We start from the raw sequence: 22218 nt of genomic DNA on the forward strand, positions 1-22218 counted from the left end.
TCCTTGCTGCTGGAACACAGTCCAGACTGAGCAGGACAGTCACACAAAATTGGGACTGCCCCCAACAGAATCAGGATAGTTGGCTACCACTGCACATGTATTTGAAGAGGATGGGAAGAGCTGGAGAGCAGCTTAGCTCCGTCTCAAATGATAGCCACACCCCTTGCATACACTGTGGAGGCGTGGCAGGGAACCCCCCTCTAGAAATCCAAAAACATTGGTTAGACCATGAATGGCTGTGTGTAGGTGATAAGTACACAACAATAGCATAACATAACCTGACAGACACGTATTATTGTGGACTATTTGTGTCCTGTTCTTAAAAAAATGACAAAAATATCAAATATTATTCAATGAACCCAGTTGTTAAGTAGTTATATTAACGATGTGTTTCATTTTCTGTGTCTTCTGCTTCATATGTCCATATGGCAGAACAAACACAGACTGCATTTGGAAACAGGACTTGTGGGATTACACAGCTTTCTGTAAGCATACAATGGCTGTCAGCGACCAAGAACACATCAATCAACAACTGTAATAGGCTTCCTATATTTTGTACTGTGACAATGTTCTGTATAAATCCTAACAGTAGATGAATCTTGTTTTTTCCTGTTATTAACATTGAAGCAATATAACTAATATTAGTATTAATGCTGTAGGTATTTGGAAAGGGAGTAAAATACAGAAACATAGAGAGCAAATTAATTATTTTGACAGCAATGTACAAATATAGAACTTTCTTTTTTTTAATGCGCATTTGCATTAGTGACATTCCCCTTACTATACCCTTGCTGGATTGCAGACTCTCCTTGCACTTTCTCAGTACCCTTTCAATGGTAGACAATGAACTCCTGATGCAAAATGAATTGCAACATCCCTGAAGGCATAGTGTATTCTTATTACTATGATTCTATTAGAGAATGCTGCTCTGCTGTACATCAATTTCACAGTAATTGTTGCACACAGACAAATGTAAGCACTTGTGTCTTTTTTGTTGGGGATCACACTTGTCCTGAATTCTTGTCTGAAAGGTGTCCTGATTCTATTAGAATTATTATTTGGATTGTATGAGAGACAGTGTAAGCAGCACAGTGACGGGGGGAGACCATCCACTGGTTGAATGCATGAGATGCTGTGAGGGGGTGTGGCAAGGAGAGTGAGGTGGAGGCTGCATGAGATGTGATAGAGGAAAGTGAGCTTGATCCTGGTGAGATTACTGTCTGGCTGCTGCTTGATGATGAGATAGGGGCAGCCTGTCTCCTCCTCCTCCTCCTTCTCTTCAGTGGAACCATCTCATTCACAAACAAGGGAAGAAAGCTGATCACAGTCCAAAGAATGGAAAACTCAAGTGCCAGCTCAATGGATGTGTCTAATTCTCCACTATGGAACTTTGGGGACAACTTCACACAAAGGTCAACACTGGACCCTAATGACACTGATATTATTGGAGATAACAGGACAGAACTGAGCAGCCTGCCTGTAATGCTTCACAGGGCTTTACCTGAACCACTAGCCACATCTGCCCCATTCTGGGATAGTCCACTGAACCATGGTCTGAGTGTCTTTGTTGGGGTGGCTCTGTGTGTCACCATGCTAGGTCTAGGCTGCACAGTGGAAGTAAGTCAGATAGGAGGACATCTGAGAAGACCTATTGGGGTTCTCCTAGCCCTCATCTGTCAGTTCGTTCTCATGCCATTGGTGGCTTTCCTCTTGGCTTTAATCTTTTCACTCAATGAAGTGGCTGCAATCGCCGTTCTTCTGTGTGGCTGCTGTCCGGGGGGAAACCTGTCCAACATCATGTCCCTTCTTGTGAATGGAGATATGAACCTCAGGTAAATTGCTCCAGCTCTGGGGAAGTAGAGGGTTAGTAAGGGAGCCTGGGAGGGAAAGAGGGGGAAACACACGTAATATTCGGAGGTGCATAAAGAGGTAAGCAACTAATGGCTCTGTAGCAGTTGTGGAACTACAAGTCCCTAAATGTCCGGACAGCCTGTGTAGTGCCATATGTTGCCTAAGCCTGTCTTAGCTGAATCAGACATATTAGCCTGCGTACCATACAGAACTCGATAATTAATTGTTACTCTTTGCACTAATACAGAGACACAAAGAACAATGCTTGATTGATTACCCCTTGATTGATTACCCCTTGATTGATGCACCTTGACAGGTTGTGCACTTAATAAGTGAAGAATAGCCTGAAAACTGAATGTATTCCTTACTTCCTGGGTAGCTGTAATTTACAAAGCCTATGCTTAACCTTCACAATTCATCTGAACCAATGTAAGTATTTTACCATATACTGTGCCTTACCGCCTTCATTCTGTGATTGAGCTGTGTGCCTATAATAGTCTGTAAGTTTTATTCCATAGAACATGAACATTACATCCTACAATAGCAGTTTGTCACAGAATATAGCATGTATTGCATAGTAATATAACAGGACTTCATAGTGAGATTTTATTCAGAGTGTATATAATATTGATAATGAATATAAAGACAGCATCTTATTTATCGATTACATGCTTTGTCTAGGACCCAATGTTATTTATTACTGTGTAATGTATTATTAGTTTCATTAAGTTACATGATAACTGTAGGTTATATTTCCAGGTACGTTTAGCATACATTGTGACTACAAATACAGTTGTTTTTTGTGTTATTAACATAGAACACTGTTTTCCATACTATTCTTCAGCTCCTATTTCATGTTTATTGCATTAACATAATGATTAACTGTAATAGGGTATATTAGTTTTATTTAATTAACTGGATAACTGAGGCTTCTATCCCTTATGTAAAAGAACTGATACATTTGGGTGATTGCTGCCCTATTTTAGCACTGGACGGTAGTGTTGGGATGTAAATGATTAGATGAGAAGGGTACAGAGGTGCGGGCAGTAGGCGCGGTACGTGCTGGAATGGAATATTCATGTACTATGGAAATGTTGTCAGTCTGTGCAAATAACACAGGTCATAGACATATACTTGGAGCATATTTCTTTCCTGAGGAGCTACGTCATATACAAACAAATTATACACATTTCCACACACATTTGTACATTTCTGTGGCTATGATGTTATTATAATTCAAGATAAATATGTCATAAAATTATAATATTTCCCCCTTTAATGACAGAGGTTCAGTTTTATAGTGTATATGCTACATTTGCATGATTTTTTGTTAGCAGAACTACTATAGGGGGCATTTATATATGGCTTACACTCAGTATTTATGTTTGTATTCTATAACTACAGTGTACCAGGCCTTCAAAATAAAGCAGCATGAGAATTGCATATTTATGTATCTGTTAATGTTAATTATTCAGGATTTCTTGAGTTGTTAGATTTAGGAGGAGGCAACAGTGCTCTTTTCATACTTTACTTAAGTCTAAGATTGGGGGGTATATTTACTAAACTGCGGGTTTGAAAAAGTGGAGATGTTGTCTATAGCAACAAATCAGATTCTAGTTATTATTTGTTTAGTACATTCTACAAAATGACAGTTAGAATCTGATTGGTTGTTATAGGCAACATCTCCACTTTTTCAAACCCTCAGTTTAGTAAATTTACCCCTAGGACTTTTTACCAATGTCAGGATGAAAGTTAGGAGTAGCTTTAGATTTAGGTCTAGGACTTGGTTTAATGTTGGGAATTGTGAGCTGTTGCTTATAGTTTTTATGTTTATTGGCAGTTAAATTATTATAAGACTATTGTTAGCATTTTTTAAATTAAGGATCACTTATCTTCCTAAAATATACAAGTAGTCTTATTGGAACTCGAATGGCTACAACTGTCCAGGTGGGACCAATATAAATGATCATTTTGACTATTTATTGAAACTAACCTTGGTTCCTTTTTGGTGCCTAATGTGCTGGAGGACCCTGCTCCTAAAACCCCCCTTTGCTCTGATGTTTTGGGTCTGATTCTGTCTCTTGCAGTCTGTAGCAACAGTTGACCTTGGATTAATTGAAGTTCCAGGATTAGAAGTCTGATGTATTGCCTGCAGCACACCCATCTCTTGTACTGCAGTGCTTATAGTATCTCTCTAGGCTGTGACTCATGCCATAAGAAAAATAAGAATTGAACTTGTAAATACAGTCTGGATTTATCAATCACTGAGTTTACCTGAAGTGAAAATATAGCTGAAGACAATTCAATGCATAGATGTATTTTCTCAACCTGTTGAGGTAAGGATCTCAGCTAAACTAAATAGAGATTATTGTTTCTATAGTGTATGTCAGAATGTATAGATAGATGGATTGAAGGATGCATAGATAGATGGACCTACATCATCATTAGCTACTTATATAGCGCCACTAATTCCTCAGTGCTGTACAGAGAACTCACTCACATCAGTCCCTGCCCCATTGGAGCTTACAGTCTAAATTCCCTAACACACACACACACACTCGGCGGAGAGACGAAGGTCAATTTGATAGCAGCCAATTAACCTACCAGTATGTTTTTGGAGTGTGGGAGGAAACCGGAGCACACGGAGGAAACCCACGCAAACACGGGAAGAACACAAACTCCACACAGATAAGGCCATGGTCAGGAATCAAAGTCATGACCCCAATGCTGTGAGGCAGAAGTGCTAACCACTAAGCCACCGTGCTGGCCGATGGACCCACATATATTTAAATTCTTCCTTTGTATTTCAGTTTTTGTTCAAACTGCATTTTTCTCTAATAAAACAGTATGCAGCTAGATGGTAGGTTTCATTCAATAATGTTTTGATATTAGTTTTATTAATACGCTGCTGAAACATTATTTTAATTTATATAGTGGTGTTTCTAAGACGTGGATATACAGTATGTTATATTCCAGTGTCCCAGCATACCCTTCCAGCAATAAGCTGCTATATATTGGCAAAGCATGCTGGGACTTGTAGTTTCACAACACCTGGGGCCTGATTCATTAAGGTACTTAAATTAAGAAGTTTCTTATTTCAGTCTCCTGGACAAAACCATGTTACAATGCAAGGGGTGAAAATGTATTTTCTGTTTTGCACATAAGTTAAATACTGACGGTTTTCATGTAGCACACAAATATTAATTCAGTGTACAAATAAGCTATGAAGTATTTGTGTGCTGCATGAAAACAGTCAGTATTTAACTTATGTGCAAAACAGAAAACTAATTTTTGTCCAGGAGACTGAAATAAGAAACTTCTTAATTTAAGTACCTTAATGAATCAGGCCCCTGGAGTGTCACAGGTTAGCCAACACTGTTATATTCAGAGTGTACTGTACTATCTTATCTTTTCCTAAATTTCATAACAGCTCATTTTACATATTTAGATGCTGCTCACTGCTCTCGTGTAACTGAGAAACCTAATTTCACAGTGGATGGTGGCTTGACCTGCAGGATGAAGGGAGTTCCTGACATAGGGGCTCACTATAACATAGGAACTCGATTATAATATATCTACTTTATAACCTGTATAAATGTTTTGGAGAGTGGAAATGTAAATAATGAAGAATAGGTGGACTTTGTGCATACTTGATGATGCTCCTTTTTTATGGGAAACATTAAGCCATTGCAGCCAGAGCTGGATTAAGGCTGGGGTGAGTCCGGGGCATTTAAGATAAATGGGGAGGGGGGCTATGGTCTAATATGGGTATCATTTTAGACAAATACACAGGCAATACCGTGTGCACTACTGTTAGGTGCACGCAGCTCTGCCTTCACGAGCAGCACAGTGTTAAGTAAGACATACCTCTCAACTGTCCTTGTAGTCAGACCAAATCTTGATTAAGTGGGACAGTCATCCAAATTCGGGACTACTCCACCAGATTCAGGACAGTTGCCAGACTATCTGTTCTTGCAGCTGTCACTGCCTGTGGCTGCTGGTGTCTTTAGCTCAGTTGCTAGTTGGTTGGATACTGGAATATTGGGGGCCCTGTTTGGAAAAAAAGACAAGTACATGAAATTTAGAAAGCTCCAAATAGCCCTGACATTAAATCAATAGCACACACGCTTAATAATTAGTCCTCCCTCCTTCTAACATTAAATTAATAGTATTCCCATTTAAGAAATAGACATTTCTGTCCCCCCAAAACAGCCCCAGCAATAAATAGCAATTAAATTTAATAAATATACTTAATCACCTAATCTTAAATTAATAGGCCCCATTATTAAATGGATAGCCTACATTACATTAAGACCCCCCACATACGCACACACACACACCATTTACCGTCTTCCTGCTGTGCTGTGTAGGAGAGGCAGATTCTTCTGTCTGCATCTCTTGCGGCCTGCACACATGGGAGGGGTGTCTGGCACGTGGTGCGCGTCCCATGTGACGTGTCAGTGACGGGTTAGGACGAGGCAGCCAGATGGAAGGGAGGGAGGAATGGATCTTAAGATCCGTGACCGCATGAAGGAAGGTGGCTGGTCCCAGAGGAGGGCCCAGCCATCAGGTGCCCCACGGGCACATGGCTCCACCACGTAATACAGCTCTAATTGCTGCCTTAAAATTGGCCTGGAATTTACACCAACACTGAGAGTGGGGAAATCAAGGGGTAAATGTATCAAGCTGAGAGTTTTCCTGCGGGTTTGAAAAGTTGAGATGTTGCCTATAGCAACCAATCAGATTCTAACTATCATGTTGTAGAATGTACTAAATAAATGACAGCTAGAATCTGATTGGTTTTTCAAACCCGCCGGAAAACTCTCAGCTTGATACATTTACCCCCAGGTCTTTTCCATTCTTATATCAACGAATCCTTTCCCTGTCGCAAATAATCCAAAACCAAGGGACAATACACATAAATATATGTAATGGCATTAACAAACAATAATGAATATGAATTACTTGAAATGAAGGCATCCATGATGTCCTCTTTCTTGAGTTTTATGCAACATAAATAACAATCACACAAGCAGTATACTAGGGGTAAAATAGAAACGTCAAATCAATGACAGGGACCAATCTGTTAGCAGGCTGTGCTCTGTATGAGAACATTCACTTGTGCAAGAGCGTCTGATTCTCACCTTCCCAAGCACAAAGGACGAGCACACCCGCTGCACACATGGGACGGGAATTCGGTCATGAAAGGTGTACGCCTAAGTATGCACAGATCCATAAATGTAGGCAAAGATGCTATTTCCTATATATAGATTTGTAAATTAACTGTCCTGTTAGGAGCCAAATATAATATCCATTTAATACTATTTTTAGTAATTAAAATGCATTTCAAAGTGCACCATAATAATTGAATTTTGTTTTGCTAACTCTCCAGCATCATCATGACGGCTTCTTCCACTCTTCTGGCTCTGCTGTTAATGCCCCTCTGTCTGTGGATCTACAGCCGGCCGTGGATTAACACGCCACTTGTTCAGTTTCTACCTCTCGGAGCCGTGACCCTGACCCTCTGCAGTACTCTTCTGCCTATTGGTTTGGGGGTTTTTATACGTTACCGGTACAGCAGGATTGCGGATATCCTGCTTAAGGTAAGTTTGAAATCTCAGTTTTAAACATTCACTAGATCTTCAATACAACCACCTGAAATTGTTAGAATATAGCACCAACAGTGAAGTGGGCAGAACATCTCTAGGTACAAGTTTGTTTTTAATTAAAAACTTTCATAAGTTTCTTTGTACTCATCAATGATACACAGCAGAGGGAGCCCTTTTCTTGGTTAAATCAATTTTCCAGATAATGCAGCATATAAATTAGTTAGGAATCATGTCTCAGTGATGTCACTGGTTCCTAGCGAATGGATAGGCTAAATATTGGTTAAGTAAACAAAGATTGACCATTCTGCATGAAGTATTATACCTAGATCATACTCTCCCGTAATATCCAGGAGACTCCCGAATTTTGGAAGAGTAGGCAACTCCAGGACACTTGTGAAGGCGTGGCTAAATTACATGATCGTGTCATTAAGCCCCACCCTTGCTATTCAATTACACAAATTTTGTTTTTAAATATCGTTTGGGCGGGGCTATGGTGGCACCACGACCCCTACACTTGTCACATGACCTGTGCTCCGGGATCTCCCGGAGGACAGGTTTTAACAGTTGCCAAGTATTTCTTAGATATTATCCTTTTGATGCTTAATCATATGGTATGCTCAGTAATTTTTTTGACCAGGCCTCATACACATATCACTAGCATCAGCCAAACCTCACCCATATCATTGTAAACATTACTGAGAGCATTTAAGACACATAGTAAAGTCATGGTATTTACACTGAGACTGTTCAATCAACAAATGGCAAAATAACTTTAGTACTGTTTGATAATATAATGTCCTGCACCAATAAACTTGTGTCCACAATTTACCCCCCCCATTGGTGTAAGACTAAAATATGTATACTGGTCAATAGAATACGGCTCTACAATACAAACTGGTTACCAGAATGCATTATTTGCTGGATAAATGGGGTATACTGGTCACTGGAAGAGCACTGTTCATAGCATACTGTAGTAATCAGAACTATGCTTTACATTCTGTTTTATATGCTGGTCATTGAAATGATGCTATATATCATATACCTGGTGTCAATATTATGCTTTACATCCTATTATACGCTGGTCATTTAAATGATGCTGTGTGTGATATACCTGGTATCAGAATTATGCTTTACATCTTATTATATACTGGTCATTGGATTGGTGCTGTGTGTGATATATCTGACATCAGAATTGTCCTTTACATCCTGTACTATACGCTGGTCACTGGAATGGTGCAATGTGTGATATATCTGACATCAGAATTGTGCTTTATATCCTGAATTATACGCTGGTCACTGGAATGGTGCTATGTGTGATATATCTGACATCAGAATTGTGCTTAACATCCTGTATTATACGCTGGTCACTGGAATGGTGCAATGTGTGATATATCTGGCATCAGAATTGTGCTTTACATCCTTTATTATACGCTGGTCACTGGAATGGTGCTATTTGTGATATATCTGGCATCAGAATTGGGCTTTGCATTCTGTATTATACGCTGGTTATTGGAATGGTGCAATGTGGAATATAACTGGTATCAGAATTGGGCTTTGCATTCTGCATTATACGCTGGTCACTGGAATGGTGCTATGTGTGATATATCTGGCATCAGAATTGGGCTTTGCATTCTGTATTATACGCTGGTCACTGGAACGGTGCTATGTGTGATATAGCTGGCATCAGAATTGGGCTTTGCATTCTGCATTATACGCTGGTCACTGGAATGGTGCTATGTGTGATATATCTGGCATCAGAATTGGACTTTGCATTCTGTATCATACTCTGGTCACTGGAACGGTGCTATGTGTGATATATCTGGCATCAGAATTGGGCTTTGCATTCTGCATTATACGCTGGTCACTGGAATGGTGCTATGTGTGATATATCTGGCATCAGAATTGGGCTTTGCATTCTGTATTATACACTGGTCACTAGAATGGTGCTATGTGTGATATATCTGGCATCAGAATTGGGCTTTGTATTCTGTATTATACGCTGGTCACTGGAATGGTGCTATGTGTGATATATCTGACATCAGAATTGGGCTTTGCATTCTGTATTATACGCTGGTCACTGGAATGGTGCAATGTGTGATATATCTGGTATCAGAATTGGGCTTTGCATTATACACTGGTCACCAGATAGAAATGGTCTGCATTGTGTGCTGACCACTATATAGTTATGCACAGGGCCCTCTTAAGAACCTCTTGGGCCCCCGGGCACAGCAGTGCACCGGGGCCCCCTATATATACAAAAAAAAAAAATGATTATATATATATGGGGCCCTGCAAAAAAAGAAGAAAATACTTACCGTGCTGTCAGCTGGCGATCCGGCTCCCTCCATGGTCTCCTCCTCCGTTGCGCTCCGCAATGGATGTCGGGCGGGCGTGATGACGTCACGCCCGACATGCACTGCCTCCGGAGGGCCCCCCTGGGCTGCAGGGCCCACCTGCCTAGCATGCCCAATGGGAAAGACGGCCCTGGTTATGCAAGGCTACAATATAGTAAATTAGCTGCCAGCGTTAAGGGTGGGTCAAACAACATCACAGGCTCTCTGTGCCTGTTCTTACTTAGATAAGACAATCAACTGCTACAATTGCACAAAATGTTACGTTGCTTGTATGAAGGCGCTTCAGTCATCAAAGGTTAAATTAATGTACATGGACAATTTACAAATCCTTCTATTACACTATACACATAACACGGTGTATAGAGGTAGTAATACTTTTGTGACACTATTTGAACTATCACATATAATGTAATGTACAGTGTTTAAGTGTACCTATATATAATGTTGTAATTGTGAAGACATTCGTTGTTTTCTTGCTGACTGATTACATTACTCTTCATTTATATCTGGCCTGGAGAATGTGCTATTATTTAGTGACGCAGAGCCAGACCCCTCTCCTGTCAATATTAGACACAAAGGCTTCCCTGATTTATAGATTCCATACATAAATCAGGCATATGTATGAGTAATGATGTACTCTGCGCTTTATACAGCACTGTGATGAATATCCATCCTCTGGACTGGCAATCTATGTGAGAGCACCAACACTTTCCCTGTCACTCACTCTCCAATGCATAGCAACCGTATACCAGCCCACTTCAACCAATATATATATATATATATACAGTCAGGTCCATAAATATTGGGACATCGACACAATTCTCATATTTTGGGCTCTATACACCACCACAATGGATTTGAAATGAAACAAACAAGATGTGATTTGACTGCAGACTTTCAGCTTTAATTTGAGGGTATTTACATCCAAATCAGGTGAACGGTGTAGGAATTACAACGATTTCTATATGTGCCTCCCACTTTTTAAGGGACCAAAAGTAATGGGACAAACTAAACAATCCTACATCAAACTTTCACTTTTTAATACTTTGTTGCAAATCCTTTGCAGTCAATTAGAGCCTGAAGTCTGGAAGGCATAGACATCACCAGACGCTGGGTTTCATCCCTGGTGATGCTCTGCCAGGCCTCTACTGCAAATGTATTCAGTTCCTGCTTGTTCTTGGGGCATTTTCCCTTCAGTTTTGTCTTCATCAAGTGAAATGCATGCTCAATCGGATTTAGGTCAGGTGATTCACTTGGCCATTGCATAACATTCCACCTGTTAGCCTTAAAAACTCTTTGGTTGCTTTTGCAGTATGCTTCGGGTCATTGTCCATCTGCACTGTGAAGCGCCGTCCAGTGAGTTCTGAAGCATTTGACTGAATATGAGCAAATAATATTGCCTGAAACACTTCAGAATTCATCCTACTGCTTTTATCAGCAGTCACATCATCAATAAATACAAGGGAACCAGTTCCATTGGCAGCCATACATGCCCACGCCATGACACTACCACCACCGTGCTTCACTGATGAGGTGGTATGTTTTGGATCATGAGCAGTTCCTTTCCTTCTCCATACTCTTCTCTTCCCATCACTCTGGTACAAGTTGATCTTTGTCTCATCTGTCCATAGGATGTTGTTCCAGAACTGTAATGGCTTTTTTAGATGCTGTTTGCCAAACTCTAATCTGGACTTCCTGTTTTTGTGGCTCACAAATGGTTTACATCTTGTGGTGAACCCTCTATATTCACTCTTGTGAAGTCTTCTCTTGATTGTTGACTTTGACACATATACACCTACCTCCTGGAGAGTGTTCTTGATTTGGCCAACTGTTGCGAAGGGGTTTTTCTTCACCAGGGAAAAAAATCTTCTGTCATCCACCACAGTTGTTTTCTGTGGTCTTCCTGGTCTTTTGGTGTTGCTGAGCTCTCTGATGCGCTCTTTCTTTTTAAGAATGTTCCAAACGGTTGATTTGGCCACACCTAATGTTTTTGGAATCTCTCTGATGGGTTTGTTTTGATTTTTCAGCCTAATGATGGCTTGCTTCACTGATAGTGACAACTCTTTAGATCTCATATTGAGAGTCGACAGCAGCAGATTCCAAATGCAAATGTTACACCCAGAATCAACCCCAGACCTTTTACCTGCTTAATTGATGATGAAATAATGAGGGAATAGCCCACACATGTCCATGAAATAGCTTTGGAGTCGATTGTCCCATTACTTTTGGCCCCTTAAAAAGTGGGAGGCACATATAGAAACCGTTGTAATTCCTACACCGTTCACCTGATTTGGATGTAAATACCCTCAAATTAAAGCTGAAAGTCTGCAGTTAAAGCATACCTTGTTAGTTTCATTTCAAATCCATTGTGGTGGTGTATAGAGCCCAAAACATGACAATTGTGTCGATGTCCCAATATTTATGGACCTGACTGTATATATCTATATCGATAATATAAAAGCCTAGCGGCGTGTGTTAGTCTGTGTGTGGGAAAAAACAAAACAAGCTGCAGCGCCACCTGCTGGGCAGAGTTATACACTGACATACTAAATTCTTAGCATTATCTAATATATAAAAGTAAAAGCCTAGCGGCGTGTGGTAGTGTGTGTGTGTGTGTGTGTGTGTGTGGAAAAAAATATTTTCTCAGAAAGGGCTCATCCAATTGACCTGAAATTTGGTATACTGACATTATTTGACAAAAAAATTAGAATAGTGAAGTCAGTTAACTTCCATCATCCCCCCTTCTCCCCGTGGGAGGGGTAGTAAAGGCTAAATTTATGAGTTGAGGGCTCAAACTCATTTTCGTGAGGTAATTTTACCTCATGAACACACATGTGTAGCGGCGTGTGTTAGTGTGTGTGTGTGTGTGTGTGTGTGGAAAAAACTATTTTCTCAGAAAGGGCTCATCCAATTGACCTGAAATTTGGTATACTGACATTATTTGACAAAAAAATTAGAATAGTGAAGTCAGTTAACTTCCATCATCCCCCCTTCCCCCCGTGGGAGGGGTAGTAAAGGCCAAATTTACGAGTTGAGGGGTCAAACTCATTTTCGTGAGGTAATTTTACCTCCTGAACACACATTAAAAAGGGCGCTTGCGTCGGGAAGTAACGCTCTTCCCCTGAGGAGGCCTGGGCTAGGCCCAAATGCATGACAAGAACCTTTTTAAGACCTTAAGTAGCTTGATTTGACTAGAATGCATGAGTATCATGCACGGGTTAACTTGTATATATATATATATTGACACACACACATATATACAGATTATATATATATATAAACATATGTATGTATAGATATGCATACATGTGTTTGTGGGTGTGTGTATGTATGTATAATATAAAAATATGTGCCTTGATTATTCCTGATTAAGTGGAATGTAAATGTGTATATAGTTCAGCAGTTTTGGTGTTGATTGAGTGGTAAAGATCGCAATGATGGAATATGAATTTAGAACTGAATTTAGAGCAGTGTGGGGCCACTTAAAAAAGAATTGCTCTGTGGCCCGCCGAATTGTAATAACACCCCTGTGTTATAGTTAGGAATGTACTGAATCAGAATCCTCAGAAACGGATACAGCCGAATCCGGAATTGAATCTGGATCCTATTAAAAACTTACCTCCCTGTTTTTTTGGGTTTTTTTTTAAAGGAAGCTCCCATGTGGTGCAGGATATTATAGCACATAAAATATAACAATGGCTGTCTTCTTCTACAAGGGAAATGTCCACTATTGTCTGATCCAGCAACACCAGACACATATAATGCACAGGGATCAGTAATCATTGCTAGCCATATATTGCAGAGAGATACCCCCAACTGGAAACCAAGTTTTGTCTAAGTCATAATACATATTATCCCAGCAAAATTGGCAGCCAGCTGTATCACAAAGAGTCAGAAACATATCAGTCCTTCCATGAATCTCACGGTACATCCATGTCACTCCCTCAGTGTTCAGGGATCACTCAGGGATGAGCAAGCACTCATTGATCCTGAATGATCCCAGAAGTGATTTGAAGGCCCCAGGAGGACGTGCGATTGTCAGGGTCCTAATGGGCATGGCGTGGTGCAGTGACCATGAGGTTGATGGGAAGTGCTGTTATCACCTCCACTGTCAGCAGATGGCTGGGCACCATAGAAGAAGCATTTTATGATTCAGTTTTGTATTAAATAAATATTTGGCTATGAACTGAATCCTTTTATAAAATGGCCAGATTGACCAGGGGGTAAATGTATCCAGCTGAGAGTTTTCCGGCGGGTTTGAAAAGTGGAGATGTTGCCTATAGCAATCAATCAGATTCTAGCTGTCATTTTGTAGAATGTACTAAATAAATGATAGCTAGAATCTGATTGGTTTTTCAAATCCGCCGGAAAACTCTCAGCTTGATATATTTACCCCCAGAACACCAAACTGAATCCAGGATTCATTATATATCTAATTATAGTTTATATATTACGTCAACACATTTTCAGCTCTTGCTTTGTTTTTCATTTCTTTAGGTTTCTCTCTGGTCTCTGCTGGTGACTTTGGTCCTCCTGTTCATTCTTACTGGGGCAATGCTGGGACCTGATCTCCTGGCCACTATCCCTCCCTCAGTGTATATTGTGGCCGTGATCATGCCTATGATAGGATATGCAATGGGATACGGCCTAGCTACTTTATTCAGCCTACCACCCAACTGCAGGAGAACTGTGTCTCTGGAAACCGGATGTCAGAATGTCCAGCTGTGCACGGCCCTGCTGAAGTTGGCTTTTCCTGCTCATCTGATAGGAAGCATGTACATGTTCCCATTGCTGTATGCACTATTCCAGGCCGCTGAGGCAGGAGTGTACGTCTTAGTCTACAAACTCTACAGGAAGGAGATTCTCCATAAACCGGAGCCTCTCGATGAAGACGAGGACACAGATATTTCATATAGGAAACTGAAAGAGGAAGAGATTACTGAAATATCATATGGTACGGTAGCCACGGAGGACCAAACTTCTGTAAACAAGGAGCCACCCTCAGGACTGCGCTAGTTCTATGTAAAATTGTATATATGCGTCGGACAAGTTTACAACACAGTGCAGACTGGCCACCATTTAAATAAAAGTTCCTGGGACACTAAATATTTTGTCAGGTGCATTTACATATATCATGCACTCTGCTGTCTAAATGGGCATAATGCACTTCACACTCAACTATAGTTGCCAACTTATTATTTTTCCCCTCCGGGGCGGGGTGTCACGCATCGTCACTTAGGCCAAAAATGATGGGATTTGCCACAAATTGCGTCATGGAGGCTCCCATCCCACCCACTTCACTTGGAAGTGGGCGGGAGAATGGCTTGCACTCCTGGGAGACCTACCTGTAATTCGCAGATATGGGGCAATTAAATTTGAATATGTATTATATTCATACACTTATGTAAATTCCAGAATGATGTCGCATAATGAGAACAGAATCCAAAATACAAAACAGCTGTAGTGCACCAAATAGGTCACTATTAGACACTGGAAATTGTCAGTGACAATAGGTTAAGAACTTTCTTTTCTCTGCAAATTAGAAAACAGTTGGTATCTCTGCCCAGTGTATTGCCAAACTAATGTGAATTGTGCATCCACAAAATAATGTGAATTGTGTAAATCATTTTATTCTGATAAGTGAGCAAAACAGTATTATGGTGAATTAACTAAATCTACTGAAAATGACAATGTTAATGTTGAATAATATTAATTGTTTCATGTTACTGTGTATAACACAATAGTGTATATTTTGAGAACCACAACCAAGTCTGCTCCAGGATCTTACTTTCAAATGGACTGCGTGCATCGCTCATTACCCAGACTCCCAAGCTGCACCAATGAACTGTACAATGAGTTAGCGTGAGATTGTGCAGAGGTGACAGATGTGTCTCAAGCATGTGAATGTCCTCATAAATGTATTTAATCATTATTACCCTCTGCAGAGAGATGGTGTCATTTATTTCATTCAAATATTTCTTTTATTATGTGTGATGATATCAGAATATTAACGCTGGTATAAAGCCCACTCTCCATTTATATTAATAATCTCCAACTCTAATGGACCCCCTAGATTCCAGGGCTACAATCAGGGCTGTTTCAATAAAGAGGCATTTGGCCTAGGCCCACAAGTACTGTGTTCACCATTAGACTTTCTAGAAATAGAGTATGGATAAACTAAACATAAAAGAGCTTGGAACTAAGTTCTCTAGTGCTCTAGAACCCACTGGATTCTGGAAAAATGATTGTTCTACCCACAAACTAATCATAACCTTGAACATACCTTCCAATATTCACGATTGAGCTGATCCATTGGAAAAACATCATCATTATACCACAGCCATTTTCTGGAAGACTATACCCTTTTTCTGGCAGACATAGTCCCTTTTTGGGGTCCCTTTTGGTTGGGGTTGTCTCAACATAAGACCAAATTCTAAAAACATTTAAGGTTTAACCATGGGCCAGACCCTAGTCCATGTATAACCATAAGCTTAGCTCAAACGCTAGAACTTTCCTAAGTCTTAACAGGAATGTTGCTTTGCCAAAGGGACAGGAGTGTTCTTTACATGGTCTTTGTTATTGAGCCACTGAGCTGTGGGACTTACAACAAGTTCTAGGAGCTACCACCATGAGGACCAGAGTAGTGGCTCTATGCAGTCAGTCACATCCTCAAAATAAGCTGATAGATCAGTGTCCACAGTCTTACAGCATAGTTCTGGTCAGAGATTGGACTTTGTATTCTCAACGTCATTACCACCAAGAAGTGATCACCCCCAACCATCTGTAACACATCACCTGCTCACATCCCTTCTATTTTGGACCATCTTAGTCAGTCCAGTGAAGAGTCTTCTATAGCTAATCTGAAATACTATTTATTAAGGTGGACCAGAGGCCTTAATTTGACACTAAGGGGTATATTTACTAAGAAGCGATTCTGACGAACCCTCTATTTTCGGCGCTTTGATGTTTTCTTTTTTAAACAGCAATTTTGTTAAAGACAAAACACAATGGGCTTTGTCTTTATTAAAGTTGCCATTTTAAAAAATGACAGCAAAGACAATCGGAATCGTCGCTTAGTAAATACACATCTTTGTCACCGAATACCGATGTACAAAACGTTTCATACTATTGTCGGTGTCTCCCTGTCCTGGTGGTATTGTCACACATTTCTTTCCAAGGAAGGAGCGAAATAACTTTGATATCAGACAGATGGAAACTACACACATGAAATAGATCCATCTTTTGTAATATCTATAGCTCAACCAAAATTGTACATAAGTAGAGCTCAAATATTTTAATACATATTCTGTGTAAAATTAGATATACATTAAAGCATTTGTTGTCATTGTATGGCTACGGTATTCCTCTAGCAGCTGTTAGTTCTGTCTTTGCTGGCCAAGATTAAAATATTACACCAAAAAATCAGCATTTTATTCAAAATAAAGTTCAAATATATTTCATTTGCAGATCAATGTATTTTTTTTTACATAAAAAAAATGTTTTTACTGCTCACAGCCATAATGCACAGTCTCTCCTTCCTATAGTGGCCTGAGGGACCATATGTCAACTATTGACAGGGCCTCAGTGACTCTAGGCCGCCTTCTCATGGGTTAGCGCACAAAATGTCTGCCTCCATTGAGTGGAAGTGATGGGTGCATTTTAATGTAAAACAGAGAGGATAACCTTGGGAACTAATATTACTGTGTTGCATAATTTAGTCATTTCGTTCATCTACAGCCTGTATGTGGCACTTTTTCCAGTACGGTCTCATAGGCAAACCGAGAGGTGGTTTACTAGTGCCTGAAAACCCCCCTGCAAGCCTGGACCCTGCCCCTGCTTCACATGGCTCTGCTCGAAAAGAGAGAGCTGCATGCACCTAACAGTAGTGCACGCAGCATTGCCCATGTATATTATGGGGATAGGAAGAGTTGGAGAGCAGCCAAGCACTGTCTTAAATTATAGCCACGTCCCCATGCATGCTGGTCACGCCCACTGCCTGCGTGGTGTGGAAACCCCCCTCTACAAATCCTGCGTTTGCCCCTGGGTCTATGGAGATATTCTGCATTGCTTACTGTGCAAAAATGCAACACACATCTGAATTAGTTATAGTGCTACCAATGCATGTGTGTTCTATGTTCAGTATCAATGGACCTATCTGGCTCTTATTGATGAAAAAGGGGACATGTCTGTTTTGTCTCAGGCAGCTGGAATATTAGGTAACCTTCTGACAGGAGGTCCTCTAAGTTAGTTGCATATTTCATACAGCTCTGAGATGGTTAATCAGACTAATAACATGCACACACATATTAATCATTCCTAAACTCCAAAAATAACCTGCAAATATGTCACTTTCCTTTTGCTAGCTACAACAAACACATCATACCCTGAAAAGGTCAGATTTCTTTACACTCACAATTTGTATCGCTGGGTTCACAGAAGCTTCAATTTCCATAGACCCTATGAGTAGCCAAAGACCAGCAATCCTAGGTATGAAAACAGCCAGAAGCAGATGGTTTTCTCATCAGTCATTAAAGTTTATTTGACATCTGCTGTAATAAATTAAAAAGCTAACATAGTTTGCAGTAATAGAGGTCTTTTTGCCTGTCACTACATGATAATAAGAAAGTTAATGATCATTTTATCTTGAAAACAAATCAACATATGGTGTGTATCTCTTTAATTAAGCTGTAGTAAGTCCTATGGTTACAGCAGCTGTGTATTATCTGATTCTAGAGACACAAATCTTTGTACATTATTAGTTAGTGATTACTGTGATCAATGCATTAATATTTACAAGCCGGCAGTAGTACAACTGAAGTGTTCTAATAAATGTCCCACAACACAAGCAGTGAATATACAGCGTGGGATCTGCAACTAAATCCAGTTTTATTTGTAACAAATTAATCGCATTTTATGTGACAATTTGATTTTTTAAGGTGTGAATTAGGGATCCACAGAAAGTGTGTTTTAGAACTGGCTTGAAATGTATTGTTTTATGTGTTTCCCATTGTGAATTGAAGTATATTAACTGACAGACAGACACATCCCCTTCACACCTTGATTGGTAATCAGACCAAGCACTATTTAAACAGGTACTTTGGATTTCCTATTAGCTAGACATTATGGCTAGCTTCACAGAAGAGGCAATGGATAATTACATGTATTCAGCATATAACCCTTATTCCTACAGGTATCTTAACCCCAAAAATAAAGGGGTAAGCTGGAGGCAGAAGAACTATATGTCCAACTATGCAGACACTGGTGATTACTTTGATAACTATCAAAGAGCTCAGTTAAAGGCCATCTTGTCTCAGGTGAATCCAAACCTCACTCCAAGACTGAGGAAAGCAAATACTAGGGATGTGGGGATTCAGGTGAACCCCAGGCAGGATGCCTCTGTCCAGTGCTCTCTGGGTCCTAGGACTCTAGTACGGAGACTTAGAAAGCCTCCGCAGGCTCCTCCAGAGGAAGGAAGTCCTACAACACCCACCAAGAGTGTGCGCTTCCCCAGAACTATTGCTGTATATTCCCCTGTAGCTGCTGGAGGGAATCTTGCTACTTTTCAGGAAGTGGATGAAGAACCTGCAGTAAAGACTACTGAAGAGACTGACAAAGAGGACATCCCCCAAAAAGCAGCTGGCAAGGAAGAAGACAAAGTGGATGGTGACACCAAGGAAGAGGTTAAAGACAGTCAGTCTGAGAGCCAACCGACTGCTTCAACTGGACCGACAAGGCTGAGATTCCAGGCAAGTAGTCTCTACACATTATTATTTATTTATCTTAAATTAATCAGTGATTACTTCCAGTTCTACAAAAGCCCACTTTGTTTATAAACCCCTTAGTGAGCTAGTTCTCAACCCTCTCACAAACCCTTCACAGGGGTTTGTTAATAAATGCAGATTACCTTGGCACTGATTGAGCCACCTGTAGAAGGACTGTACACCAGGTTTAAATACTGATGTGATCTTTTTTTGAGATTAAATTCATCTACATTGCAGAAAGCAAGCGATTGTGGAAAAACTTGTCTTTTTAAGTAAGACTGTGGTTTAAAAATAACTGGATAAAATGTGTAAAGTCTTAATAATTAGAAAAACCTGGATATTATAGCAAATCTTCCTTTGGGGAATTCACTGGATTTGGAGACTAATTGCATCTCTCTTACATTTAAGTGGGGGCAAAACTTCCTTCCAAAATGTACTATTTAACTGCAATAAATGTCTCAATGCTGTTCAATTACATATATTAACCAAAATTGATTTATTTTTATTTATTTTTTAATCTATAAATCTGCTTAAAACCTTGTTTTGAACAATTTGAAAATAAAATGAGAAACCTGCTCATACTTATAAAGTACCTGAGGTAGCTGCATTTCCGGGGACGTGCTCCTACATTTGGGTATCGCCTTTCTGCTTTATTATCATTGAATCTGTGATTTGTTGACTATTAATATAACAAAGCCTTATAGCATCTATTGCAGCTGTCTGCAATGTATAGGGCACCAGAAATCTGCGTCTCTGCCTTTTTAGCTTCTACATTAACGCTGAATGTACCTGCATTTTAATTTGTATGTGTTTTTTAGTTCCTGGAGCAGAAGTATGGTTATTACCACTGTAAAGAATGCAACATTCGCTGGGAAAGTGCTTATGTCTGGTGTGTGCAGGGCACAAATAAGGTAGGCGTTTCTGTGTTTTTGTCTTGCCTGTTTAATGTAGCGTGGCCAAGGCACTCAATCTGTTTACTGTTTACTCCTGTCAGGTGTACTTCAAGCAGTTCTGCAGAACGTGTCAGAAATCCTTTAATCCGTATCGAGTGGAGGATATCATGTGTCAAGTAAGTGTCTCCTGTCCTGTAACTTGGGTTGTACGGTAGAATAATAAACTTAAGCTGAAATCTCGGGTAACCTGTTTAACATGGCGGCAAATTAACTCCATATTCTACAATATGTAACTGTTGGTGTATAGACGGCTCTTCTCCATTCCAATGATTTTACTTTATTGGCCTGTACCTACCCGCCTACAGCATTTTTAAATGCTTTGCTTTGTCTTTCTGCATATTACATCAGACAGAAATTCTGTTTCCACTTTCCAATGGAAATTAATGGCCTACTGTTTTCTGGAAATTAAAATAAACTGAGAAATGTATGGGAAGGATGAAAGTCGGCAAGATAAAATGTTAGTAAAAGTTGCAGGAGTGCACACTCAAACCAATAAAGTTAGGGTGGTGTCGCACTGGTGATTTTTAGCTAAAAAAAAGTGCTGACTTCTAAACCCGCTTGTTGCCATTTTGACAGGTTGAAGTTTAAATGGAATACTTGTCACATGACCTAATTGTTCCCATGTGATGGGGAGGAGTTGGGCCTCCCCATCACATGGGAATTGAACTGTTTTTCTAGCTGACAGTTATATTTTTCTAGTGGGCAGCACGGTGGCTTAGTGGTTAGCACTTCTGCCTCACAGCGCTGGGGTCATGAGTTCAATTCCCGACCATGGCCTTATCTGTGTGGAGTTTGTATGTTCTCCCTGTGTTTGCGTGGGTTTCCTCCGGGTGCTCCGGTTTCCTCCTACACTCCAAAACATACTAGGTTAATTGACTGCTATTAAAATTGACCTTAGTCTCTGTGTGTGGTGTATGTTAGGACATTTAGATTGTAAACTCCAATGGGGCTGAGGGTGAGTTCTCTATACAGTGTTGGGGAATTGGTGGTGCTGTATAAACTGATGACATTGCATTATTCAAGTCCCTATAACACCACTCTAATTCCTGGAATACCCCTTTTGAAATATTTGTAGAAAACCGCTGGTGGCAGCCTGGATGTAACTCTACCATCTGCGTTCTGCTTCCATAGTATGACTCATCCTAAAATAACTCAAACTTTCCCCACAGAGCTGCAAGCAAACAAGATGCATCTGTCCTGTGAAAGTGCGTCACGTAGATCCAAAGAGACCCCATCGCCAAGACCTGTGTGGACGATGCAAGGGCAAGAGGCTCTCCTGTGATAGCACCTTCAGTTTCAAGTATATCATTTAATACAATATTATAAAATATTTCTTCCAAACTGTAATTTGGCCTGATAGGTGTATGTTTATGTTTTTTTGAGTAGCGCAGTATGTAGCAAGTAATGAAATAAAACCTTTGTCTCAGCACTTCCAACCATTTGCTAAATAAAATCTCTGGGTTAAGATGACAAATTGTAGTTCAGATGACTTTCTATGTGTGTTGGCTTCTTTTTTTATGTGAGATGGAAATGAAGGGGATGGAGTTTAATGGAAACCACAGACTATCTGTGTTAAAACGTGGAGTGGCTGGATATGTGCCATGGCTGCCCCATATCTGGCTAGTCCCCCAGAGTGTCCATTAGACTCCTGAGAGAAGAGGTGGTTACCTGCCTGCAAGTTGAGGGAGTT

General features: G+C 40.2%; 2 protein-coding genes across 2 annotated transcripts; both read left to right on the plus strand.

Moving 5' to 3' along the window:
* The first annotated feature begins 1141 nt into the window (after positions 1-1141).
* On the plus strand, positions 1142-15176 carry SLC10A4 (solute carrier family 10 member 4). Its single transcript, XM_075195391.1, has 3 exons — positions 1142-1832; positions 7244-7454; positions 14312-15176. Exons 1-3 carry the CDS (start codon positions 1336-1338, stop codon positions 14828-14830), a joined length of 1227 nt encoding a protein of 408 aa, XP_075051492.1. The 5' UTR covers positions 1142-1335; the 3' UTR covers positions 14831-15176.
* Positions 15177-18814: 3638 nt separating this feature from the next.
* Positions 18815-22002, plus strand: ZAR1 (zygote arrest 1). The gene is made up of 4 exons (XM_075189221.1): positions 18815-19560; positions 20394-20486; positions 20570-20644; positions 21698-22002. The coding sequence occupies exons 1-4, from the start codon at positions 18937-18939 to the stop codon at positions 21839-21841; spliced, it is 936 nt and encodes a 311-aa protein (XP_075045322.1). The 5' UTR covers positions 18815-18936; the 3' UTR covers positions 21842-22002.
* Positions 22003-22218: the final 216 nt, after the last annotated feature.

This window comes from Mixophyes fleayi, chromosome 1 (assembly GCF_038048845.1).
Source record: "Mixophyes fleayi isolate aMixFle1 chromosome 1, aMixFle1.hap1, whole genome shotgun sequence".
NCBI lineage: Eukaryota > Metazoa > Chordata > Amphibia > Anura > Limnodynastidae > Mixophyes > Mixophyes fleayi.